The following is a 27,839-nucleotide window of genomic DNA, read 5'->3' as shown; positions in this document are numbered from 1 at the left end:
CCGGGGGGTGGGCCGGAGGACGGCCATCAGGCGTACGGATGCGCTCCGGAGGGCGGGCCGGAGGACAGGAACAGGGATCTAGGGGACCGGGCTCAGGAGAGGAAGTCTCAGGGGTACCGGGGTCTGGGGATGGGGGCTCTGTGGGACCGGGACCAGGCGATGAGCCAAGGGGACCTGAAGCCGGATGGGACGGGTTACAAGGAACAGGGGCTGGATGGGACCGGTTACGGGGAACCGGTACTGGACGGGAAGGCGAGGGAGCATGGGAACCTGGGACCGACCGGGACGGAGACGGGATGGGGAAAACTGGGGCCGGGTCGGAAGGAGGCGGAACACCGGGGACAGGAAAATCAGGGACTGGAACCGGAACATCGGGGACTAGAACCGACGACGGAACACCGGGGACCGGGACATCGGGGACTGGAACCGGCGGCGGAACACCGGGGACTGGAACATCAGGGACTGGAACCGGCGGCAGAACACCGGGGACCGGAACATCAGGGACTGGAACCGGCAGCAGAACACCTGGGACCGGAACATCAGGGACTGGAACCAATGACGGAACACCGAGGAGTGACTATGGGTGAGTGGGTAGCAGTTCCGTCTTTCAATCAGGGGGTTGGAGGTTCAATCCCCGCCCTAGTCGATGTGTCCTTGAGCAAGACACTTAACCCTGAGTTGCTCCCTGTAGCTGCGTCTACAGTGAATGAATGTAACAGGATTGTAAGTCGCTTAGGATAAAAGCGTCAGCCAAATGACATGTAATGTAATGTAATGTAACACCGGGGACCGGAACATCGGAGACTGGAACCGGCAGCAGAACACCGGGGACCGGAACATCAGGGACTGGAACCGATGACGGAACACCGGGGACCGGAACATCGGAGACTGGAACCGGTGACAGAACACCGGGGACCGGAACATCAGGGACTGGAACCGGTGACAGAACACCGGGGACCGGAACATCAGGGACTGGAACCGATGACGGAACACCGGGGACTGGAACCGGCGACGGAACACCAGGGACTGGAACCGGAACATCGGGGACTAGAACTTGTTTCAGCACTATTCTCCTCTCTGTTGACATCAGTGTTAAACTATAAGTGCTCCGGCGAAATTGAATATTTCTTAATTATTTTGTCCAAATACAATGCCGTCTGGACCCGGACCGCGGTCCGCCTATGAGTGACCCGCGGTCTACTCCATCAGCTGACTCTGGGCGAACACTCTAAAACCATATAGACGTTGCAACGTTCTCACAAACGGAATCATATAATTGCTGTAAAAAAAAAAGAAGTAAAATGTAGAATAAAAAAAAAAAGTCTCATCTCATGATCCAGATTTTTAGCCAACATTTTTGCCACCACCACCCATCTCTAGACTGTGTGGAAATATTGTATTTCAATAGAAACCGTGGCATAACAGCTTTTGTCGTGTTGGAATCTAATCGCTGTTAGGTTGTAATAGTTTATTTCGATTCTGTAGTCTTGAGCTTTTATAATAGGAAGTATTAGGGAGAATATTATTATGAATGTATTATGACGCATAGTACTGTTTACTCTCTGCAAATGTACATAGCAAGAATCAATGTATGTTGCATGAGAGTGAATGTTAGTTTAGTATTTCAGAATTGTCGAAGCCGTTTGAAGCCCGTGAAGTGACTTTAATGTGGACAATAACAAACCAGACTTTTATTGTGAAAATACTTGTTTCGTGACTTGACCGGAAGTGACGTTTTGACCTAAGGGTTCATAACGTTTGACACCTCCATTTTGATAGCGGACTTTGAGCCAACAGGATTCAAGATTCAAGATTCAAGATGTTTTTATTTGTCACATACACACACAGGGTGTGCAGTGAAATGAAAGTGGCAATGCTCAGCAGGAATGTGCAAGGGCAACAAGTACACACTATTTACAATAAAAAACACAATATTTACAGTAAGTGTGTGTGTGTGTGTGTGTGTGTCTAAGAGGGGCAGTTGTGTGGGTCTATGTGGGGGTCCTGGTGAGGTCGGAGTTCACAGTCCTGATGGCCTGAGGAAAGAAACTCCGTCTCAGTCTCTCTGTTCTTGCAGCGTGACTACGGAGGCGCCTGCCTGATCGCAGCAGTTGAAACAGTCTGTTGTTGGGGTGGTGAGGATCCTTCATGATCCTGCCGGCTCTGGTTCTGCACCTCCTGGTGTACAAGTCCTGCAGGGTGGGGAGTGTAGTTCCAATAGTGCGTTCAGCCGAACGCACTACTCTCTGCAGAGCCTTCCTGTCCCGAGCGGAGCAGTTGCCAAACCAGGCTGTGATGCTTCCTGTCAGGACGCTCTCTACAGCTCCAGAGTAGAAGGACTGAAGGATCCTCTGGGAAACTTTAAATTTCCTCAGCTGCCTGAGGTGGTAGGCGCTGCCTTGCCTTTCTCACCAGAGTGTCTGTGTTCGTTGACCATGTCAGATCCTCGGTGATGTGGACTCCCAGGTATTTATACCCGCTCACCCTCTCCACAGTAGTCCCGTTAATCCCCAGTGGTGAGTACGTCCTCTGTTGTTGTACCCTCCTAAAGTCCACAATCAGCTCCTTAGTTTTTGTGACATTCATGATGAGGCTGTTGTCCTGGCACCAGAGTGACAGATCAGCAACTTCCTCCAGGTAGGCCTTCTCGTCGTTGTCGGAGATCAGGCCCACCACCACTGTGTCATCCACAAACTTGATGATGGTGTTGAGCTGAACCTGGCCACACAGTCATGTGTGTACAGGGAGTACAGTAGGGGGCTGAGGACGCAACCCTGGGGGGATCCTGTGTTCAGGGTGAGGGGTTTGGAGGTGTGTCTGCCCACCCTGACCACCTGTGGCCTGGCGGTCAGGAAGTCCAGGATCCAAGCACACAGGGGGCTGTTCACTCCCAGCTCAATCAGCTTGCCGGCCAGTCTGGAGGGGACTATGGTGTTGAAAGCTGAACTATAATCAATGAACAGCAGTCTCACATAGCCCCCTCTGGCTGTCCAGATGAGAGAGTGTGGTGTGCAGTACCTGGGAGACAGCATCATCCGTGGATCTGTTTGGGCGATAAGCAAACTGCAGCGGGTCCATGGAGGAAGGGAGGAAGGCGCAGATGTAGTCCTTTATCAGCCTCTCAAAGCATTTCATGACCACCGAGGTGAGGGCCACCGGTCGGTAGTCATTCATACATGCTGGAGAAGCATTCTTGGGCACAGGGACAATAGTGGATCTCTTGAAGCAGGCGGGGACCACGGACTCAGCCAGGAGAGGTTGAATATTGTGGTGAACACTGGAGCTAGCTGGTTAGCACAGGTCTTCAGTACTCGCCCAGATATGCCATCTGGACCTGCAGCTTTCCTGGTGTTCACCCTCAACAGAGCCCTCCTCACACTGTGCTCGGTCACAGAGTGTGTGTTCATCCCCAGCGGTAGAACTCACCTCGGCTACGCTTAACGGTGTTGTTGTTAGCCGGCGAGCTAGCGCTGTTGTTGCTAGCCTCAAACCGTGCATAAAATGAGTTCAGGTCGTCCGCTAGGGATGCGTCGGCACTCACCATTGCGGGGTCTGCTCTGGTAGTCTGTGATAGTCCGTAGCCCCTGCCATAGGCGCCTGGTGTCGCTGCTCCATCTGTGATTCCACTCTGTCTCGGTACCTCCTCTTGGCCTCCTTCACCGCCTCCTCAGTCCATAGACCGCTGCCTTGTACTCGTCCATGTTGCCGGATACAAGACCGGAGTTATAGGCAGCAGTGCAGGCGTTCACAGCTTCACGGATGGATCTATCAACCCACGGCTTTTGGTTAGGAAAGACCTAACTTTTACCGTGGGGACGATGGTGTCCGCTAAGCGTTGCTATGAGGCTCATTGCTACTTCCGCAAACTCGCTGGCGTCACTGGAACTGGATTGGATCATGTCCCAGTCGACGACACGCAGAGCGTCCTGTAGCTCAGCCTCTGATTGGTCAGACCACCGCTTCGTTCCTCGTCACTACCGCTTCCGCGATCTTTTGCGGTACTCCGGAAGCAGGAAAATGGCGGCATGGTCCGATTTGCGAGCGGAGGAGAGAGACAGCCTTGTAGCCTCTCTTGAATGGCGTATAGCAGTGGTCCAACGTTCTTTCCCTCTGGTAGCACACGTAATGTGCTGGTGAAAGTTCGGCATGACTTTTTTTAGGTTTGCCCTATTAAAGTCCCCAGCCACCACCACAGCCGCGTCGGGATACTTGTTCTGATGCCGACATAACACATCATGTAGGTCCGATAGTGCTACGCCGGTGTCCGCTTGTGGTGGTATGTAGCGGCTGTGGTGATGACCGAGCTGAACTCCGGGGGAAGGTAGAATGGACGGCATGAGATCGTCAGATGTTCCAGGTTCGGCGAGCAGGAGCGAGAAAGAGTCTTAATGTCCTTGGGGTGCACCACTTGTTGTTAGTCATGAAGCAAACCCCTCCACCCTTAGATTTACCAGACTCTTCCGTTCTGTCTGCACGGAAAACAGAGAAGGACTCGGTTGGGCATATGACTCGATCCGGCACCAGCGGGTCAGCCATGTTTCCGTCAGACAAAAGATGTTACAGTCCCTCATGTCCCGTTGGAATCTGATCCTTGCCCTAACATCATCCATCTTATTTTCCAGAGACTGGACGTTAGCAAGAAGGATGCTGGGCAGAGGTGGACGGTGGGCTTGAACTCTCAGTCTGTTCCGAATTCCGCTCCGTTTCCCTCGATGTTTTCGTCGTCTCCCCGTAGTAGCGGCTCCACTGTTGTTGTTGTGGTTCGCTCGTACGATCTCTGCCGGCCACGCTGGATCGATGGAAAAAGTGGACAAAAACCATTGTTTTGCGCAAAAGTTTATGTCCAAAAGTGTGCTGCGTTCGTATGCTGTTAGTGCCGATGTGTTTGTGGCAAAGAAAATATTAAAAATAAACACAAAAACTAAAAGAGCGCACAATCTCCAAGGAGCTACCACGACGGCGTCTGGACACAGCCGCGCCATCTCAGATGAAGCTGAAGGTGAAGGCGCCATCTCAGGAAGCTGAAGGCGCCATCTCAGGAAGGTGTTAAAGGCTGAACTAACTTTGAAGAGTGTGTGATTGGCTGATTTTGCGACTAATATTCTGTACTGGGGAAATATCGTTCTCTTTCGTCTTGACCCGGGTCCTTCGAGCTCGTTCCTGTTGAGCCCGTATCACCACGAAACCCACGATCCTGAGCCTTGATTGTCTGTTCACACTTCTGCATCCGGAGCCTGATTTCCATCATCTGCAAAGTGCCCAGTTTCACTTACTCTTATATCGCCAACGATTCTCCTCGAGTTTACTGTGCACCATATAATACATTTTTCAATGAAGTCCCATCTGATCGAATTGCACTTAGTTATTGCAAAACTTTTTTAGATGAAATATATTCTGCTGCTAATACATTTGCAGGAAGTATTTAATGAAACATTCCCAGAGCCTGACGAAAGCTTTTTTTCTTTTCCTTTTTTACTTCAGCAAACAGTAGATGTACAATATTTCTGTACAGAGCATCATTACTCCTGCATTGATGCGATGCCAAATGAGCTCATTGAATTTGAAAAAAAAAAAGTTATTTAAAGCAAGCGATTTGAACGTCAAATCTGCATCATAAATCTGCTTGAGGCTCACATTACAGCAATTAAGCATATATCCCAAGCCCATTAGCGCTTAAATTAATGATGTTGGGGAGAGGCTTGTGTTCAGATTGAAGAAGTTCTATACACTTGAGGGAGGTGACATGGTGAATTGGTATACTCTGTATGAGGGGGTCACAAAGAGAGCTCTCCCATCAGAGGACGTGGTAGCTCAGCCTGAACAGATGGCGAGTGCATGCAGCTTCACTGCAACACAGCCACCAGAACATTTATGAACAACCTGCTAAGATCTTTACCTCCGGCTGAGAGTATAATGAGCCGTAGTCCAGTGAGCGAGAAGTCTCGCAAACACAAACACACTTTGATAAGCCCTGGCCGTCCCGCTTCTTGACAGAATGCTGCAACTGTTTTGTTGCAGCGCGTGAGAACATCTCTCAGGTGAGAAATACAACACAGGGCAGCTCCCACTTATTTGGCAGATATGGGACTCAACATGTCACGGCGTTGCCACAAAACATGACAGCAGCTACATTTTATAAAACTCCTAGAAACAGAGGGAGGGAGAACGCAATATTCAAAATCGGGGGAAATAAACATTTACTCAAGATATCCATGTTCTGCATGATTTTGCTGACAAAATATTTTCTAATACCAATCTTCAATTACTCAGCTACTAAACTATTACACTTCAAATTGACTGAATGCACCAGGTGATGTTGTAACCAAACAAAGCGTTTTTTCGAAACCCTTTTGAGCAGCTTCTGTAGAACTCCGTGATAACTAGCAGGTGCGATCGGTCGTGTCTATCAGCCAGGATTCCTGATGATATGTTATCTGTTTTAAAACACACAAAATACCGCGTGGGAGGAGATTTGGAATCATGCTATTTTGTGCCATGGGAAGTAGATGTCGGAGTCATTTATACACAGTGCTTTCACGTCACATCTTATTGAATACTTATTTAGCTAAATATACCCACATCCAACACTAATTAATGAATAGCGCTTTGGATAGAACATTGAAATAGTCTAAAATGAGACATTATTAACACCTTCGCATAGCATATTTTTCCGATTGCCAGATCCCCGCCTGATGACGTCAAAGCAGTGTGAGGAAAAAATTTAACGGGTTCACTGGTGAGAAGAGGGAGAGAAACACAGATGTAGAATGCAGGGAGAAAGGTGGTGCCTGCCACCGGCGAGGTTTAAATAAATTGAGCAAACCGAGAGGGGCAGGCATGTCAGGTTCTTGTGACGGGGTGAGGCTCAGGCGCAGAGAGACGGGCTGGACGCAATATGAATAACAAAAAAAGCACTCTTTAATGAAGCAAAACAGTTTACCAAAAAACAAGGTCCAAAAGGGGCAGGCAGAGAATCCAGGTTCGGGGCAGGCAGGGTCAACAGGCAGAACCAGGAACACGGACAGGACGACGGGAAAAGGACACGGAACTAGAGACGACAATCCGACAGCAGACAAGGGAAAGACTCTCACAATATATAGGGGGGGAAACAGGTGTACGACATCAGACACTAACGAGATAAGAGTGGCTGAGGGCAGGTGCAGGGAATTAAACAATTAAGACAGAGAAGACACAGAGGAGACACGAAACACAGGAGAAACAGAACAGGGTGTTACAGGCGTGGTAAATCAACAATCCGCAAGTCCAGGTCCGCGTCTCCGAGAGCGTCCCACAGGGACTCGAGCACGAAGCACGTCGAGCCCCCGACTCGGATGTCAATCAGCGCTCACGGTTCACAAGGCGGAGCGATTTTACACGAGCGATTCTGGCTCCTAATGAGCCAACCGACGGAGAAATGCCTCGAGCACACGGTGCGACAGCCCTGATACGACGAGGGCCGTCGGCGTGGGAGGCCGACATGCAACATGCACAATGCTCCATTAGCGCACACAAGAGCTCCCTTTTCTGTCCTTTCTCCCCCTGGAAAGGGAATCAAGTTAACGAGGCTGCTTTTGACCCGGCACGTCGTCGCAAGTCTCGACATCTAAAGCCACGCCTTCGAACTTGTTGCAAAAAACAAACAAAAAAGACTCATGGGGATATGTTTTACATTCATTTACTGTAGGCCTGTGTTGTGCATCGGGCTTCAACCAGAGGATCCGTGTTGTCTGTGCAGAGTGACACGCGTGGGTCAGGGCTGTGGGTCACTGGTGCAGATTGAACAGCCGTGCTCCGAATACGGCCGTGACCACTTTAAAGGCCTTCGCTGTGTGAGGAGAGGCAGAGTGGAGTCAATATTTGCAAAGTGTTGGTGGGTAAAGTTTACTTTGATGTATAGCATTGCAGTGGGATGTGACGGAACTTTTTTTTCCGCCCCAAACCATAACGAAATATTTTTGAAAATTCAGATTTAATCAAAAGCATGGAAATAAAGGCGCCCGTCTTCTTAGCTGGAACAAATTCATGTTTTAATTGATTTCAAAGTGTTTCTCTGTCTCATATTCAGATTGTCACCAACCCCCATCTCAGTCGCTCAAGAGGTGACAGTATTTGTCAAAAAAAAACAAAGTATCTCTACCATGACAAATAGTATTTGGAAGGGATAAGCAACATTTCATTTCAAGTGTCAGTCATGCAATGAGAAGGCAAAGTCCTTATTTATCTTTGAACATTTTACTGAAAATATTTAGAAAGAAAGAATACTGCACGGGAGGGAGTTGAATGTGGCTAACTGTATATTCATTTTAATGTCCAAATGGTTACTAAAACTACACAATACTCTGAAATATCACTTTTATGTTTTTAAACATTATTTTTAATTTGTTTGTGTTTTACTTTTTCACACCGTAAAAATGACACTTTCTGGGATTAAGACATCTTTAAAAGGCAGGAGTGACTTCAGGTACTCTGCTGGAGTGGACCGCTGTCGATCCACGGATTAATTACAGTTTAATATCAACCATCACAGTGTAAAATAAAGTTTTACTGATGATTTTTATTTGCCAATATTCAGTCAAATATATGCCATCAGGACACCATTAACCACTTTAACAACGTAAAAGGATAACATTTAGACTTTTTGATGGTTCACATTTTCTGGGACGTGGACAGCTGTAAAATCAAAACAACTAAGGGATCTGTATCTGCCAATACGGATCATAAATGATTGGCAATTGGTATCGGCGGTAAACAAACGTGATCAGGGATCTGTAAAAGTTATACGCACGTGGTCCCTATTTTCTTGTGTGATTCCGCTCCGTCAGGCGAACGGTGAGTTTTATGATCCGTCGCTCCTCTTCTCTGCTCTAATAACGAGCTGGACGTGCACATTAAGAGACTCAGCTTCTACATCTACTGCCTGAATTCATCAAACCTGGAGAATCAGGACCAACATTTTTTTTTAAAAGCATCAGTAGAAAAAGTCCATATATATAAATGTCTATATGTGAAGTTAAACCATGAAACCCATTATTGAAGGTCATAAACGTTGGTGAGTTTACTTCCGAACTGTGCAGCACGAGCCATAAGAAGATCACAGAAACTGTGATTAGAATAAATCTGAAATAACTTAAAGATTGCCAGATTTTATACCAACTAAAACTACTTTCCCACGACCCCCCCCCCCCCCCCCTGCTAACACCCACTAACACCTGCCTTCAGTGGAAAGGGTTCCTATGAGCAGTAGGCTTTTTATCGGCTCTAGCCTTAAATCGGCAGAGATGGTCACATGACCCCAGAGTGGAAATGGTTATTTTATCACCTTTTTCTGGTGCGATACTTTGTGCCGTTGAAGTATCTGCATAGTAAATAAAATCAACAGGGATTTGGACAATTATTATAATTGTAGAAATGTACAACATCTTTTATTTGTATGCTCTCCTCAAGGGGCCAGACTCCAGTCAGACGACAGTACTTCTACCTTGCTGATCGTCAAACTTCACTCGAGCTCTAGAGAAACAAAATGAAAGAAGAAGAAAGTCACCGTTTGACACACCAGGAAAAGAAAAGCGGCGAGGCCCCTTCAACAGCACGGCACGCTCACGAGGGAAAAGGATTCTGGCGCCTTTTACAGGTTTTTCATGTTAAAAAAAACAACCTGCGTACGTGCGAATTTTGGTGGAAAAGAATAACTAACAGAGCATAACTCTGAACATTGCCATCGACAGCAAAGCTGTTTTCATCTCTAATTAATGCATTTTTAAAACAATATGAGAATATCAATTAATAACAATATCAACATTATTTTAAGCAGTTGCAATCGCTTCAACAGGTTTGACTTATGCTCCATCAGCTCAGGTTCTCTCTCAACAGTTGAGCTCACTGATTTCTAACTGTTGCATGTAATACAACACTGTAAAAATCTTGCCCACAGTTTTCTCGCCTTTCACATTACACGACAAAGGCTTTGTGATTTCTGACAAGAACACGGAGTATTAACGAAGCTCCGACAGGCGAATCACATGTTCTTCAAACCTCACATGCTGTCGGAGACGAGTGCGAATTCCACAGCAGCTCCGTGTTGCTCAACTGGTGGGGAGGGCATATTTTAGCTACAGCTGAGCCCGTGATGATCAGGACTATTTAAAGCAATGGCACGCCAACTGTGGATGGTGAATAACAACCAAGGAGCAGTTCAGCAGATGTTTAGGTGTCATACTATAGTCATGCGTTTGTACATGAAGCTGCCAGGAGCCGTTCCTGCTGCATTCACACAAAGCACATGAGTGTCATACACAGTGTGTAACCCACATCCCCCCCCCCTCTCTCTCTCGCTCTCAGATCCCTCAGGTGAGCTACGCCTCCACAGCTCCGGAACTGAGCGATAACACCCGCTACGACTTCTTCTCCCGGGTGGTGCCCCCGGACACCTACCAGGTCCAAGCCATGGTGGACATTGTCAAAGCCATGCGCTGGAACTACGTCTCCACGGTGGCCTCTGAGGGAAACTACGGAGAGAGTGGCGTTGATGCGTTTATTCAGAAGTCCAGAGAGGACGGTGAGTGTTTCCTCGAACATTCCATCCAAACCTCCCGGGGTTTGTCGGGGCTGATGTGAGAGCAGTTCCCCGCTGTTGATTTCACTTTGAGAACCACTGAGAGGGGTTTACCTCTGATTGGACATCTTTAAACAGGAGGCCGACTTATCCTAATCCAATTATTTTGTTTGGTGCTCAAGGATCCTGTGCCTAAATGTGGGAATTCAAGCCATTACCCTTATGTAATGGTTCCTCTTGTGCTGAGAGAGTACCTAAAAAGGTCTCTAAAAACTAGCAGCATTCCTTGTTCTTGCAGTGCTGACACAATAGAAACTAGAATGGGCACTCGGTAGAGCGCATACCTTCGCATATCACAAGATTGGGCATTGAATTATGAACATTTTGGCATTAGTTACATGCCAATTGGACAAAAATGTATCGTGCTATGGTAAAAAAAGAGTTTGACCTTTCCATGACCTTGACCTTTGACCTGATTGATCCCAAAATCTAATCAAATGGTCCCCGGATAATAACCAATCATCCCACCAAATTTCAGGCGATTCAAGAACATTTTGACCTGTTCATGACCTTTGACCTTGACCTTTGACCCGATCGATCCCAAAATCTAGTCAACTGGTCCCCGGATAATAAACAATCATCCCACCAAATGTCATGCGATTCGGTTCAATACTTTTTGAGTTCTGCAAAGATTTTGACCTGTTCATGACCTTTGACCCGATCGATCCCAAAATCTCATCAACTGGTCCCCGGATAATAAACAATCATCCCACCAAATTTCATGCGATTCAGTTCAATACTTTTTGAGATTTGCGAATAACACGCATACAAATAAATAAATAAATAAATAAATACACGGCGATCAAAACATAACCTTCCGGCATTTTCAATGCGAAGGTAATGAGGGTTCTTATGCTGCGTTCACACCAAAAGCGTTGATAATTTTTCACGAGACTAGATCCCATGCAAAGTCAACGCACAGACGTGAATGGTTGTGACGGGAGAGAATTTTCGAAATTTGCCTCAAGTTTCAATATTTTAAAAAAAATTCCCCCGACGTTTAGTTGTGAAAGCCAATCAGCATTGAGACGCTCCGCCCGTCATCACTGCCGTTGTGTCGTTGTTGAATCTAACTGGCTGCTGCTACTCTAGCAGCGCCGGAAGCGGCAGCCATTCAGACGTAGTCGGTGAAAGTCACGTAGCTGTGTGAGCCTACGGGTGACGTCATGAACCCAGACACGAGGGCGTTAGATGTTCCGACGTTTGTGGGATGTCCACAGCAACTATAAAGCAGAAATAGTGGTTATATCTTCCGTGGTGGATGGCGGAAATGATAACTGTTTCCACGGAGTACAACCACAAAGTTAAGCCACTAAGGCGCGAAAAAAAGCACAACTTGTCAGGCGAGTAAACTCACGCAAGTAAAGCGGTGCGAATATTGGCATGAACGCAGAATTAGAACTAAGTTCTTAACTATGAAAAAGTTCCTACTGTCCAAAAACACCTTACGGTGCAGAAGTTCTATCAAATAGCTCTAAAGTCAACAATGGAAATAATGCAAAGTACTGTAAAACTTGCATAGATCCAGGCCTGATGAAAGGAGGGAGCTCTTGTTTCTGCAGAGCTGGCCCCGCAGCAGCACGAGGAGATGGCACTGCACAGTGCTGTGAATACAGTCAGTTTGGGAGCTGCTGGCCGACCCTTGACCCTCCGTGAAGCCGAGCGTAATCACTACCGACATGTCCAGTACTCTCTGTGCCACCGCCGTCCCTTTCTCTCCTGCCAGCTCAACGCTGCAGCCCATCACCGGTCAGCGTGGAGAAGCACCGGCAGCAGATCGCAGAGAGAGAGAGAGAGAGAGAGAGAGAGAGAGAGAGAGAGAGAGAATATTTGCCTAACAGACCATGCAAAAGGGACTCAGAACCCAACATGACAGTTTCAATATGATTTAAGAAGGAGAAAAAAGATACTTTAAAGACACTGGTGTTTAATGCCCATTAAGGCCTTACTTTGCATATGGATTTAAGTACAATATAGATTGATACAGATATCTGTGAAAGATAGAAATAGAATATCAAATAATCGAGTCGGTGCCATTAGATGAAAACCATAAGCCGGTGTAAACAATCGAGGAAAAAAAACTCGAAATAGGATTTAAATGAGATAGGAAAGGCATTTAAAACACTCAGTGCGGTTATTTGCAATCGAATTATTGGCTTAGTCGGACTGAAATCGAATTATCCGTTTCATGTAAACACCTTAGTCGGACTATGTGCGGTCCGACTTGATCGATTAACACCCTGGATCCAGTTGATAATTAACTCTCGCGGCATGTAACTCCAGCGGAAATGGCTGTATCGTTGTAATGAAAACGCCACCTATCGTATCCGGGGATATGACATGCTTCGCCAATGATTCAATTACTCACTGCCATGTATATTGGGATAAAGCAAGATTCGAATTATACCATCATGTAAACGCACTGACTGTTTTGTGCCATACAGGTTGTAATCATACGATGTGTTTCAGAGATAAATACATTTGTTTTGACAATGAAAAGGATAAACCTGCTACCTGATGTTTCTGGATCTGTTGTTTTTCTCAAGCACAGCTGTAGAATCCCTAAAGGGGCCTTCAGGTCACTTAATTAAAACAAGGATCACATCTGGAGACTTTACGTACAACCCACATGCACTGCACAGTTTTCGTTATCATGTAAATTCCCTCAGAGTGAACAAGTCGAATCCGTCAGTACATTTTATAACAGCCAACGTCTTGCTGATGCAGACTAAAGAGGTAATCATGCAGTGATGTGTGAGAGACAGCAATCTATCGTCAATACACTCGTCTGGCCCCAGGGCGGGGCCTCTGCTCGAGTTGGAAAATTACATGAATCTTATCCGCGTCTGGTTTGATCAACAGTTCCTGAATGTCACGGTGACCAAAGTACGAACCACAAGAAGAGGAGGCTTCTGGTTTTTAAAGTCTGGGCACAGAGGGGTCAAACCGACCAAGATGACCGACGGGGCCCCAGACAGTGTAAAGTCTCACTCACACAGAACTCTGTTAGCGGAGGACCTCGTGGGATTGAGAAATGAACCCCGACGTCTGGGCATGAGTGAAGCCTGTATTTTACTAAAGTGTCCTTCCAATACCTCCTGCGTATGTCACGGCCCTGCGTAACACTGGCTTTAGTTAAATATGTTATTAAATATAATATTAATAAACTTTATAAAAAATCCCCTCTGGCCAAATCCTCCACAAATTGATCATCAATAAATCTTGCTCTGCTGTCACTTTATACTTTAGATAGACTTTCATTTTTATTGAATTTTTTTACATTTTCATTTTTTATTATTTCAATTATTAAATGTAATATGTCCTGCTATTTTATTTCATTTTAATGTGTTGCAAGCTGCGTCAATAAATTTCCCGCCTGGGGATGAAAAAAGTCAAATTTAATCCAATAAATATATATAAGTTTATTTAATACTCACCAAAACCACGCGTATAGGTCTCCATACTGAACTCGTTTAACCGCATTAAAAGGGGCGTTTTCTTCACGCGTCCATTGTCCACGTGCTGAAGGACGCCGTTCGATTCCCGGGGCCTTTCCTCCCATTCAGACTGTGATTGATTATACGACGGAGGACGGGGCAGGCAGCTCTTTTCAAAACCAAAGCCACAGGTGTTTGGCTCCTAAATGGGTTCTGCAGTTGTCTGCTCACATAATAAAACAGCCGGATCAGAACCGGCCAAATGTTCTGTCTCATTAACCAGCCGAAGGCCGTGCTGAGCGGCGGTCTCGCCCACCTAATGTCACAGCGGTCCCGTTTCCACTGTGTGGAAAATGTAGCCGTGAATGGCGGCTTGACCTGAAGTGGGAGTAGAACCACGGAGATGCTTTGGCTTTTATTATTTATTTCGTACAAATCAACATCTTTGAAACTGTATATTACTGGAGAGGGCACGCTGTTTCCAAAAGTAGGTTCAACAACGTGTTATCCTTTTTAAAATTGAGTTGTGTCGTAGTAAAAGATATTTCCTTTGAAAGGAAAGGGAGAAGAATCTCAGCACGACTTTAAGGACTTTGTTCTTGATTTGTTTTTTTTCGAGGCCGTTTCAGCCGAGCTGCTTTTCTTTGGCCTCACAGCGAAGCAGGTGTGTCGACCCGCAGACCGACCATATGCTCGTGATATCCTAACATCCATATGCTCGTGATATCCTAACACCCATATGCTCGTGATATCCTAACACCCATATGCTCGTGATATCCTAACACCCATATGCTCGTTGCGATACCCTCAAATCAACACACTGCAGCTGGTGTTCCTGTGAGAAGAGTCTGTTGTCTTTTCCTGCATAATCTAGTCTCTGTGGTATATGTTTTACATGGATGTCAATACATTGGTGTTCAAATATGTTCATCAGGAACAGAACTTGGACCCAGGGGGCATTCAGGTGTGGGAATAAAGAGTTATAATCGAGAGCAATTTGTTCTCACGCCTTATGTGTATCAATAAACACGACAGTTTCAAGCTCGTGAATGAATATTACGGCTTTCTCTTCACATTGTACGGGAGTTTAATGTTTCTCTTTCAGGCTAGCTGGAGGAAAAATGTAAAAATGTCTCCACGAATGTGAAAAAAAAAAGCAAAACAAATTAAAAGGGAAGAATAATCCAAAAATATCCGGCCATTCAAATATCCATTTAGTTTCATCATCTGTCCTTTTTCTTTCCAATTGGGCGTCTTTGAAATTCCACAGCCCAACTTATGAATGTTTAAAAAAAATTGAATTTAGCGTGTGTGTGGTATTTTTGAGAAGTTGTGTTGGATGTTGGATGATGTTCTCGCTGGCGAGAGACACTAATGTCATGCGATCGCAGCTCCAGTGGATTTTAAGTGGAGACATAATTAAACTGGAAACAGTCGCTGGAGCGACCGGCTGGACTCGAGTGTCGGTACCGCGAAGCGGAAACAGTTTGACATGGCGGGGGGTGAACGTAATCTGAGAGGAGGATGAAAATAACCTTTAGAGTTCTGTTAGAGGAAAACATGCTGGAAAACTCAAGCTGGAAAGAGTGAGAAAAGACAAGTGAGGGGGACTCGCATGTTTCTGCCGAGGTCGTCTCGTCTTTTCTGCGAGATGAGTGAAAAGAATCTTGAAAATTCTGAACGCCGGTTTTGTTTCCGTTAAATACGGCATACCTGCAGCATCCGCCGTGAACAAACATGTAACCATGAAGGTTTAGACTCAAAAATGAAGACGACGTGTTCTCGACAGTGTTCTGATAAAAAAACATTTGAAAAATCAGACAACAATGCCGTGATGCATTAGCGTAGCACATATGTCATTGACATTATTAACCAATTGTTTTATTGTTTTGGTTTCTTTCTGAATGCCTGAGGCTTCTTTTGTTGGATTTCGCTGACCTCACCAGTTTGTCTTGGGTAATAAATAATCTTATTTTCTGTGATTAAAAAACAGCATTATTCTAGGAGATGTGCGATCTGCTACGTCGAGAAGAAGAACACTTTTATTCTTCTTTTCCGTTTTTCCACGTTAACTTGCTTTCGAAAGGGGATTCGGGTTAGCCGCTGCTCTCATGTTTTATTGGAATTATGTTTATTTGCGAAGTGACACATTCGTGGATCTCATATTGAGATGTCAGCCATAATAAGATGATACGATGCGTGCAGCTGTTGCAAACAAGAAACTAGAGAGGAGCACCAGACTGCAGACGGCCGCCAGGTGTGTCTTTAACGACCGCTGACGTACCGTGAATACGACCCACAAACCCCGTCTACACTGGAAAAGCATCAGACGTGTATGTCGCACACAACAGATACACGACCGACAAATAAAAAGGTAAGGCCGGGCACCGCTCTGTGTGTGTGTGTGTGTGTGTGTTGCTTCGGGCGATGCACTCAGCTGGGTTATCGGTAGCGGCCCCCACACCTGGATGTCACGACTCAAAAACAGGACCCAAGAGCACGACTCCAAAGCTCAGGGCAATCAAAAAGGGTTTATTTAAACATAGGATATCCCCAAAAAACAAAGTACAACTTAAAGTTGCTGCTGAGCAGGAAACTAAGATCGGGTTTAGAAAAAACAGAAAATCACAGCTATGCTGGGAAAACAACTTGATCAAAGTATAAACAAAATCACAGCTATGCTGGAAACTGCAAATCAGGACAAAAGACTACACTAACATGAACAACAATCACTTAAGACTAGAAGGATCAGGACGAGACTTGAGACAAGACGATCTGACACAAGACACAGGTAGACACAGGCTTAAAATACATGAGGAAATGGGGAACAGGTGGACACAATCAGGGGTGGAGCAGGCAATCACACTAACGAGGAAACACCAGGGCAGGAAATAAAGTTTCTGAAACGAGAGAGGACAGTTACTACAAAATAAAAGCGGACATGGAAAACAGGACTAAAACCTAAAACTTCACATAGCCGACGAGACATGACACTGGAGGCCAGTAGAGTAGTCGCTGTAAGGTGTTTTTGACAAAGCGTGAGTCATAATAACCGCGCCGCTGCGTCCTTGATCACGCAGACGTTATTGGCTCTCCAAAATGTTGTAGGCGTTGCTGCAGCGGGGAGGCGAGATGAGCCGCGGCGGACAAACAAAAGAGGCGCTCGCTCACTCTCTCTCTCTCACTCTCTCACTCTGTCACGGTAGCAGGACTCAGTGTCACAGCCGCTCTTAGTCACGCGCGCACGCACGCGGGAACAATCGCATGATCCTCCCGGAGATAATTATGTCTGACATATTGCCATTTGATGATGACACCACTCAGCAAGCAACACACAAATATTCAGGGTGCTGACACACTTCCGGGTTCGGTATGTGAAGCTCAAGACGTTAAACATGTATGCCTCTCTTCCCTCTTCTTCATCTTAATTGTTGGGGAATGTTTTGACTTCCAGGGAGAATAAACTGGTTAAGAAGAAAACAGCTTTCTTCTCCCGACTATGTCATTTATAATTGTGCAAATGCTAATTGTGCATCCATCTGCAGGCAAACTGCACGATATCTTGGGTGACCAGTTCTGGCTGCATACACTCTGGGACACTCTCAAAACACACTTTTATTGCCTGTTTTATACGTCTGCACTCGGTATCTTAATTAGGTCAGATTAGATTAGATTAGATATTCCTTTATTAGTCCCACAGTGGGGACATTTCAAAATCATAGCAGCGGTGCACATCAGAGCATTAATAGAAAATGAATATAAAACACAATAACAATACTAAATACTAAATATACAGAGGACAAATAAATTGCTGAGTTTGCCTGGATCTCCAAATTACTGACCCGAGGCCGATTGAGGCCACTGTCCGCATCACCGATAGTCTGCCACCAGAGAAGCAATGTGTGTGTGTGTGTGTGGGGGGGGGGGGGTCTAATCGGGACGGGGGTACGCCAATTTTGAGTTGTATTCATTCAATGACACAATATCGCACTGGCTGTCGAAGACTCACCTGACAGAGATCTGCACTCTTTCTAATCACTGTGACTCGCTGTTGTCACCCTTGAAATGCAACTGCGGTCAACTCAGCCGACACAGGAGCCGACACAGGAGCACGGAGGAAGGAGGGTAGGAGTTCATGTCCCCTTGGCTTAGCATGTCAAACACAGGAAATCCTTGTCAGGGCTCAGACAGCTGCTCCTCCTGCTTCAGGCCTCATTGAGTCCTGATAAATGGCGCGTTTGGCTTTCCGAGCGTTAAGAGAAACATTGAGACGAGAGGGGAATTTGCTGTGATTGCGCAACCACCTGTAACGTTGGTATTTCACCCATCAGCCGCACATACAGCTCGCCCGTCCATCCAGGGGCGGTAAACATGCGGATCAGCGGCGACATGCCTTGGACAAGCATTTTTATCCACGGCATTACATGTTTATTTCTTTTTTGAGCTCCTGCCGTGATTGAGAAAAAGAGGTAATTCACTAAAAGGAAACATTTGGACTGGATTTCCTTATTTCTCTTCTCTCGCTCTCCACTTCTGGTACATTGATATGCTGCTGTGCCCATTCAACACTTCTTTTTTCCCCCATTTCCCCACTGCTCATGACCGTGTTTGATTAGCAGTTTGCAGCATTTCGCAAATGGTGCCATGTCTTTAAATCCGTCGCGGCTACATTTCCCGCGGACCGCTTTACGTTCCTTCGCGACCACCTGGAACGCCGTATACCTGCAGACAGTTTGGAACTCAATGAAGGGTTTCAGCTGCAGGTGTGCGGAGAGAGAGAGAGAGAACGATCGTCAAAAGACTGCCGCAGATCTCCTCTTTGCAGAGTGCGCTTGCCAACACTTCCCAAACTTCACGCTCACAACGCAGAACTCAAATGTGTGCGGTCGGTTCGATCGCGCGGAACTTTTCTCAGATATTCTCTCTAATCCTCTTGTTTGCATCGAAGGATACGTTGACAGTCTGCACAATGTGCAAATGAGATACGCTGTGATTTACAGAAGGAAGTCCGGCCGTTCCTAAAATGATTCCACCTTGTCCACTATTTGGCCATCGTAACAATTTCACAAAAGGTAGCATGCGTTTGAGTATTACCGCTGATTGTATAAAACAAGCAAAAAGATAAGCAATAAGCAATTGATATAATAATAGCACATTTCTGAATTAATTGTATCATTGCTGCAGCCACGCCGACTCTTCACGTCTTGAGCAGCAACTCAAACACACGAGTCGGGGAAGTGAACTTTGAACGCATCGATTGAAAAGAAAATAACCAAATGGAAATGATCAATAACTGACAGTCTGTTCATATGAAATCTGTTCATGGGATCAATAATAATAATAAAGTGTTCAAAAGCTCATTTGAACCAAGAAAAACTGATTTATTCAAATTTAAATCACAATAATTACAATTATAAAAAGTCTAACTCTGCTTTCTCCCCGGAGTCCTTTTGACTTCACGTCTCATGGGGTCATCGGACCCTATGAGACGACATATATCCTATCTGCCTGATGGATCATCGAGGTCTGGGTCGTGGAATTCCTGCTCCTGACTACGCCACTGTCCTGTTGAGACTCCGCCCACTGTTGAGACTCCGCCCACTCCTCCTCTCTACCTCCATCTGCCTGATGGATCATGGAGGTCTCCATCGTGGAATATGCCTACTATGAACTATTCATACACTCTGTCACATTCATTGAATGTATTTAAACTCTAAATATGTCCTTCTGTACACATTACATCTATTGCATCTGTCCATCCTGGAGAGGGATCCTCCTCTGTTGCTCTCCTGAAGGTTTCTTCCCTTTTTTCCCCCTGAAGGGTTATTTGGGAGTTTTTCCTGATCCGATGTGAGGTCAAAGGTCAGGGATGTCTATGTGTACAGATTGTAAAGCACTCCGAGACTAATTTGTGAAATTGGGCTATACAAATAAACTGAATTGAATTGAATTGAAAAATTCCTTTATATCCGAATTCTTACTTTCTTGTCATTTTAAATTAATGTCGTTTTGGGGGGGGGGGGCATAATCTCGCGACGCGTCTCATAATTCTAATTTACTAAACACAAAATGTGACTAAATCGTAAACTACTGCATCAGCAGGTTACAATGACGAATGCCAGCAAAGTCAAGAAACTATTTATCACATCTCAAGCACTGGTAAAGAAACTATTGTGATGTGCCAGGGGGACGGGAACAATAATGTCCTCCAGTACTTCCCTCATCTGTTGTCATAAATGTATGCAAGTTGGTGAAGGAAGTAACACATCAACTAACGGAGCCTGACAGTCTCACATAAAATGTTTCCAGCCGCTCTTTGCCAAAGCGAGGACGTGCGCCTCGAGGCCCGCTCGTCGGCCGTAACCCACGCCTGATCAGACGGCGCCATTAACGTTAGCAGCATGCGCTTTTACACTTTACTCTTTCGGCTGTAAGGTTTAACAACATTTTCTTCTGAAGAGCTTTGCAGATTCTCTTTGGTAAGAGGGGAGTCCCGTGGTTGTCAGGTGAATCGTTTTACCACGGTGCAGAAAAGCTCATTTCACGGTGCCTAGAGGCCTGTCTTTGACTTCTAAATCATTTGCAGCGAGAAGGAAAATGTCATTCAGACATTTTGTAATCTAATTTATTGTCGCCCCAGAACCTGTTGTCATGCACCTGTAACGATAAAGCAGGGAGTCGCCGCCTGTCCCTCAGTCTGAGTGTTCTTCGCATATCTTGAGAACCGCTAATCCTATTTACTTCACACTTTGCAGGTGTATTGTCGGGGACCCCATTGAGGGCGTTGCCAAGTTTGGTGCAATTTGAACATGCAACACACGTTCAGTATATCATGTGCAAACAGAGGCTCGTTGGCTGCTGTTCACCGTTGCCGCTGGACCCCGGATACAACCTGCGAACGCTGCACGAATGTTGCAAAACATTACAGTCAAACTTGTATTGAATTTTTATTTTAACTTAAGAAACAATGGCAGATCGCCTCCACATGAACAGCACCGCTCTGCCTTTGCAACTCAAATTGTGGATGGAATTGCCGTACTGATTTGTAACGTGACCAGCAAAATACATCCAATTATTAAATTCCCGCTCTGCTTTATAATCGGGGTGGTATCATGAAAGCAAGCGATTAATATATCTAATACCTGCGCAAAGTGTATTTCACCATGAATCTGACTGCAAGTAACCCTGAACTTGGTTTGTTATTTCACGGACAGATTTAGTGGTTTCGGGATTCAGGCAAACCCTGTATTTTACTCAAACTGGGAATGTTGGTGGAGACAGCGGTAGAAGTAGAACTCAAAGGTTTTTCTTAAGTCAAACCATAAAGATCATTAATCACAGAAAAAGCATTCAAATGTTTTTTATCAAGTGCAGATTTAAAGAGAGGCATTATCTTTACTTTACTTAATATCTGTTCAAGGTGGAGCGTTCACTTTTATGCACGATAGTTTATTTAACCCTTGTGTTGCCTTCGGGTCATTTTGACCCGATTCAATATTACACCCTCCCCCCGCCTTCGGATTAATTTGACCCGATTCAATGTTTAATGTCGGTGTTCTTTCGGGAGTCAACAAACAAACATAAAGTACCTCACACTTAAACTTGGAAAACAATATTAATTCTTATAATTTTCTGGAGATTTTAATAGCTGGGGTCATATTGACCTCAAGGGTAAAATATGTTAGTAAATATAAAGGTAACAGGAGGGTTAAACATTGAATCGGGTCATATTGACCTGAAGGCGACAGGAGGGTGAAACATCGAATCGGGTCAAATTGACCCGAAGGCAACACAAGGGTTAAGCAATAAGGTACGAGAGGCAGCACTGTATCGTCAATAATGTCCGCTTCATGGGTGTTGTTAGGCAAACCCTTGAACGGGACATTATTGAGGATACAGTACTGCCTCCCGTACCTTATTGCTTTTATAATATGGTTGCGTGCGACATTATAAATAGTAAGTAAATAGTAAGCTGCCTTTCAGCACAAAAATAGTTGTCGGATTTCAGTAGCCGAGAGAAAATAGTCCCCGATTCTGTGAAATATCTTTCCAACTTTACCGAACTTTGTTTTGTCGTGAACAGTAAGTGATTCAATACGTTCCACATAATATTAAAGCGATACCTCTAAATTGGGCCCCCAGGGCCTGAAGGTAAAGTCTGGTGTGTTTTTTTCCCGACAAACCAGACTGTGGGCATTTTTATACGGTCTTTCTGACCGTGACTTGACTGATGTATCGCTCCGGATGTCCGTGCATGAAGTGTGTATCCTCCGGTCAAACTGACATCTGCTCTTGACGCCGCTCAGAACTTTAGAGCCGCTGGACAAAAAAAAAAGACCGCGTTAGATCTCTCCGTCTCCTGCCGACGCAGATACATCGTTTGTGCTTGAAATAATAGTTTCTAATGTGATGTCATGGTCTAGCAGCAGTAATGTTGTAAAGTAATATTTCAGAGATTGCTTTTGCAGGAACTGCTTTTATGTGTATTTTACCCGTGCAGTTTGATTCTGGAAGATTTCATACACTACCGATGTTCGGTGTTTTAAGTGCTTTTAAACTACTTTGAAATCTTTGAAAGTTCAAACTAAATATCTCCTAAAATATGTTGAACAACAGGATAAACACAAACGTTATCCATTCAGATTGCGGCAAGTGAATCCAATTAGTTCAGGAATTTAGTTTAAATAGTGCCGAGGTTCTATACACAAAGCAGTGTGCGATAAAAGTTCATCGTATCGGTCATAATTGTAACTATTTCTATCTTATTAATACATTCCAAACTTTCCTCCAAAATACTAAATATTTAGAGCATGTACCAGATTGAAGGAAGTATGAAATAACATGTCACTGCTTCCCTCTGGCCCTCCCTGAGCTCCCTGTGCTCTGGGGGATAAACAGAGAGGGTCTATTTCCCCCCGGGACTTACAGCGTGGGGCTGATATCGGAGTTGCTGACAGATGTAATACCAGGACTGGTTGCCATTTGGATTAAGAAAAGAGCCATGCCAACACATACTTTCTGTTGATCCATCAACTTTGAGGCCAGGGTGTAACTTCAGCGCCACGCGGCCGTGTTCTCACGCGGACTTTTCGCAGATTGTTAGCCGAGTCATCAATACGAACTCGAGTGGATGATTTTCTTCCTTTCAGAGACATGAATATTAGACCCAAGCAGTTGATAACGATTTCATCTCGGCTGAAATAGAGAAGATTCAGTTTGTGATGTGATCACAACAAAGTTAAAAGAGTCAAATCATATACACTCCCAAACTAAAGCCACTGTTGTTCCTCGACAACTAAAATGAATGAACAGTTTGAATCTGTCTTTTTCTTTTTTTACTTCTGATAAAATGATTTCCAACCAACGTACTACATTGAGTCAGTGGAATTAGCATGTGTTCTGGATTCAATTGTGTTATTTAATTACCACTTCCTTGACAGTTGGTACCATAAACAAGTTTTATTAAGTTTAAAATGAAGAAATATTTCATTGTAATTTGCTTAAATTATCATGTGTAACAAGTGTGAGTATCGGGTAGGCACGAAAGAGGCAACAACGGGTAAAGTGGCACTTTTAACGGGTTTTATTTCTGTCGGGTTTCCTTTTCCCGAACGCTGCGCCAGTATCTGCTCCAGCGCTTCCTCTCGCTCCCCATGCAGCTTCTCCTGTTCTTATCGGGAAGAGAAAGAAAAAAACAATTGATCCCAGCTGAGTCAAATTCCCCCCCCCCCCCCATCCACTCCGCTGCTGAGCCTAACCACACCCCACTGCCACACCATGCTTATGCACACATATGCTAATGCTGACAATAGTTTGTTGCTCCAATTCGATTTTCTTCATTAATTTAAAGCTTTTTCATGTTTTCGTTCGTGTAGTAACTTAAAAAAAATTTATTCAGTCGTTAATAAATGTATTAATTCATCTCTTTTTTACCTGTAGTTGAGAATTTGAAAACACAGCATTCAACACTTTAAAAAAACAAAAACAATACAAATCTTAAACAACTAAATTTATATGCAAGCCAAATTACCATATAGCTTTGGGAAATGAAGTAGTAAGTATACTCAATTATGACATCACAGTTAACAAAAGACAAATACCGCGTTCTCTGCATCCGACCCTGTCGCGGTTCCTGTGTCGGCTCAAATATGTTTTTTGTCAACCGTCAGGACGACATTTGTAGCACAAGACAACTCAAATATTGTCTTGTTCACCTTTTCTGTTGGACTATTAGCTTCCTGTCCTCTTCAGTGGACAGTGATGTGGCAATCTTCCGAAAACACAGTTCTCGAGACTCGTTGCTTTGGAACTAGCCTCCAGTTCATCGAGTTTAAGGAACATCTTCCGAAAACACTTCAAGAGTACATCTAGGTTCTTCGCCCTCGCTCAGATTCAGGAGGAAGAGCCCTCTCGAGCTGAGAAGACGTGTCAAAGGAAACTTTATCATTCGTATCCACAACTAAAGGGTTGGATGGCCAAATTACACCAATAATAATGAATAGCTACGGGTACAACATATTAAATGTGCAATTAGGAACATGCTTAAATTCACTGGGTAGAATTGAATTCGATATGAAATGATAGTCGCGTTTAAAATGTCCTTCAGGTCCTCTAACACACAGCCGTATGCATTTGTCCAGGCGTGTTAAGTGGGAATAATAAATGCAAGCATAAATTGGAGTTTAAACTCCACAGTAATATTAAGTTGATGTAATTATCATCCTTATTTTGTCAACACGAAAACCACGACTGTGCGTTTAATTAAACAGCGGTAATTGGTGCCCTGAACTACTTTGAGGCTAAGATGAAAACAAACACATTTGTTCTAATCATATGATTATGGATATTTATTTCAGATATTTTTTCGAAATAGAAATAGTGCCGTATTTATTTTGCGGTAAACATATGGCACGACGCATCTTAGCAATCATCGTCGGCTTCAATCCAATCCGATCTAATTTCACACATCACCATGCAGATGTCTTTCTTATTGACACCAGCTGATCTCCCCACGAGTTTGTTTGAATCCCATTATGAATGACGACTGCACACAGCAAGCGAGAAAATAGCTCCCTTTCATTTGTCTTTCATGTCTTTCTTTGACACACAACTATTGGGCAGCATCACTTTCTTTCAGGAACGCAACAACGCCGGGTTACAGAGGAAGTGAACCGCTAGTTATTCAGAATATACATAATGGCTCGTATGTTTTCTACACCGATTACTATTCAAATGGGAGGTGACGAAGGACACTCGCCATCAGCCAATAACGTAGATGTCCAAACCCAGTTTGCTATTCTCAAACCATATTGTAGGGAGACATTTTGTAGATTGAAAGCATCTTTGAGTATTGTTAAAAGCGCTATAGAAATGTAATGTATTATTATTATTACATTGATTCATTGTTTTTTTTTTGTCACGTACATTTTTTTATTTGTTGAGTGATATAAACATAAAACAAGTACAAAAATGTCAGACATAAACATATATATACAAACATATACATACACCCACCCCCCCCCACACACACACACACACACACGCATACATTCACACACACATACCCCCCCTCCCAAAGAAAAAAGACAACAATAACAAAAAGCAACCCCGGCACCCCCTTAATTATCTTTTACTTGTAAGTGTGTATACACCACCCTGCATCTGTATTTGCATTTCCCTCAAAACCCAAATCTGACCCCTGAGTATTTGACCCCTCCTCATCGGTTTTGTAAAGTTGCCATGCTGTTGAAATTCACAATCATTATTCAGTTTCATGAAGCTATTGAGAAGCCATGGTGCACGTTGCTCGTCCATAAGGAAACAAGTCAAATGTCATCAGACTGTGGTGCATTTGTCAAAATATCCATTCATGAAAGTGTACGTTTGAGTTAAGTCAATAAACCGTACAACAGCATTATACTTATTATATCTCACGTTTTACTGTCCTCAAATATTATACATACACCTATTCACACCCATCCACACACTGATGGGAGGAGCTACGGTTCCACCTGCTCATCGGGACTAACTAACATTCATACCCCATAGGCAAGCTATGGGAGCCATGTAGGGGTTAAGTGTCTCGCTCGAGGACACGTCGCCATGGGCGAGTGCAGCCGGGGCTCGAACCGCCGATCCACAGTCGCCCTCATAAGAGTCCTTTCATATTTGTCATTATTAATGCCTCGGGGAACGGATTCAAAACACTTCGGAGAAACTAATCATTTTCGATATGGTTATTCATATCGCAATGCTGTTGCATTTCTTTATATAATGCAGGTTTGTCTATTTTCCCGGTCTCTCTCACTGCAGATATGTATTTACATGAGCAGAGGCGTGATATCAGAGAGGAGAAACTTGACTCCCACCAGCCTCACGTGTAGCTGCAGTCCAGCCTCAACGAGCCCAGAGCTGCTCTCTGAACACAACCTGTGGGGTCAGCAGGGCCCCGATAACCTGGCAGAAACACACTCTGATCTAGTGTTAAATGAAAAATGTACGATATACACACAACATTTATATATATATATACTGTACAACAATCTCTGTGTACGGTTTTGGATATGGAAAATGACACGTTTGGCATAATCCAGACAGATTGCAGTGATCCGTCGGTGGAATTGGGGTCATTTGTCTTCTCCCCTCCAATGTGAAAGCCATTCATGTGGTTCAAATAAATTGTATTCTCTTCCAAAGTTTGCACATCATGTCGATTTTGTTCCATTTGTTCTAACCCCCTCAAACCCCCCATGTTGCAGACAGGAGCAGGCCAGTTACTGTCTTCAGATTTCAGCCGTCCTCATATCATAATGCAGACTAGGATATCATTTGGTAGTCTGAGGTCGTCTTTAATAATTATAATATCAAATTTGTACTTTAATTGATCCCCTCAGACCTGCACGGTGAGGTACAGGAGCACATCGACAGAGCAGCGCCTCAGGCATTGTGGGGGATTTAGAGTCCTGCTCCAGGACACTGGGGGGGGGGGGGTTGCTAGACCAGGGAACTGAACTTGGGACTGTTCTCTTCAGGGTGCGCCTCCCTAATGATTTGAGGGCAGTCTTTCACACACTCCCCGGTATTTCCCTCCCACTCACCCGCAGCTGCATTCATATATTATTTTTTTTAATGGCAAGAAGAAGAAGAACACAATCCGTAGCTAATGTAGCGATATTAAAACACAGCACATGCCCTGCATTTCATCCGCGGGAACATTTTGCTACCAGGGATCGGTCAGCTTTTTTTAACCATGCTGTTGTTTTTCTGAGCGTGTCCCAGCATGCACTGCGGGAGAGGCAGCGAGACACTGGGCAGGCCTCTGATGAACTGATTTGCATAAATCATCTGGTTTACAGTTTACCAGCTCAGGAGATATTATTTCTCTCTCTGTGTCGTGCTCGCCGTATATCAGCTTGTTTTGGTTCACATTTCGCATAAGCTTTGTGGAACAACGGCGCCGTTTAAAGAAAAGAAAAGGGGGGCTAAACCTTTGAGGGTGCGGCACGCTTGGGTATGGTTTACCAAATGTTTCCGACAGTGATTTTGCTCCTGTAGGTTTGCTTGCATTCGCTATATGATAACACAAGAGACAGAATATCAGGGTCATAGTGATATTTTATTCATAATATATGTAGCGGCGTTCCGTCGGTGTCGTTTTCATTCAGCCACTAAAGAGCTGCAGACACAGTGAGTTCCCTTGCACGCGCATGACAGGACAAGTGAGGCGTTATTTCATGCTTCAAGACTATTTTACGGCCCATATTTTCCCTCAGATGATTTCCTTTTCTTCA

The 27,839-nt window shown here is 44.7% G+C and overlaps 1 protein-coding gene across 2 annotated transcripts in view; it reads left to right on the top strand.

The window, feature by feature from the left end:
- Window positions 1–27,839, top strand: part of LOC130199669 (metabotropic glutamate receptor 4-like) — a 135,569-nt gene that overhangs the window by 65,337 nt on the left and 42,393 nt on the right. For both annotated transcript variants that reach the window (XM_056423372.1, XM_056423373.1), the window contains exon 2: window positions 10,339–10,555. In XM_056423372.1, the coding sequence (XP_056279347.1) occupies window positions 10,339–10,555 (217 nt within the window). The remainder of the gene's footprint in view (window positions 1–10,338; window positions 10,556–27,839) is intronic.

This window comes from Pseudoliparis swirei, chromosome 9 (assembly GCF_029220125.1).
Source record: "Pseudoliparis swirei isolate HS2019 ecotype Mariana Trench chromosome 9, NWPU_hadal_v1, whole genome shotgun sequence".
NCBI classification, from domain to species: domain Eukaryota; kingdom Metazoa; phylum Chordata; class Actinopteri; order Perciformes; family Liparidae; genus Pseudoliparis; species Pseudoliparis swirei.
The sequence above is the reverse complement of the archived record's forward strand: the minus strand, read 5'-3'. Positions and strand labels throughout refer to the sequence as shown.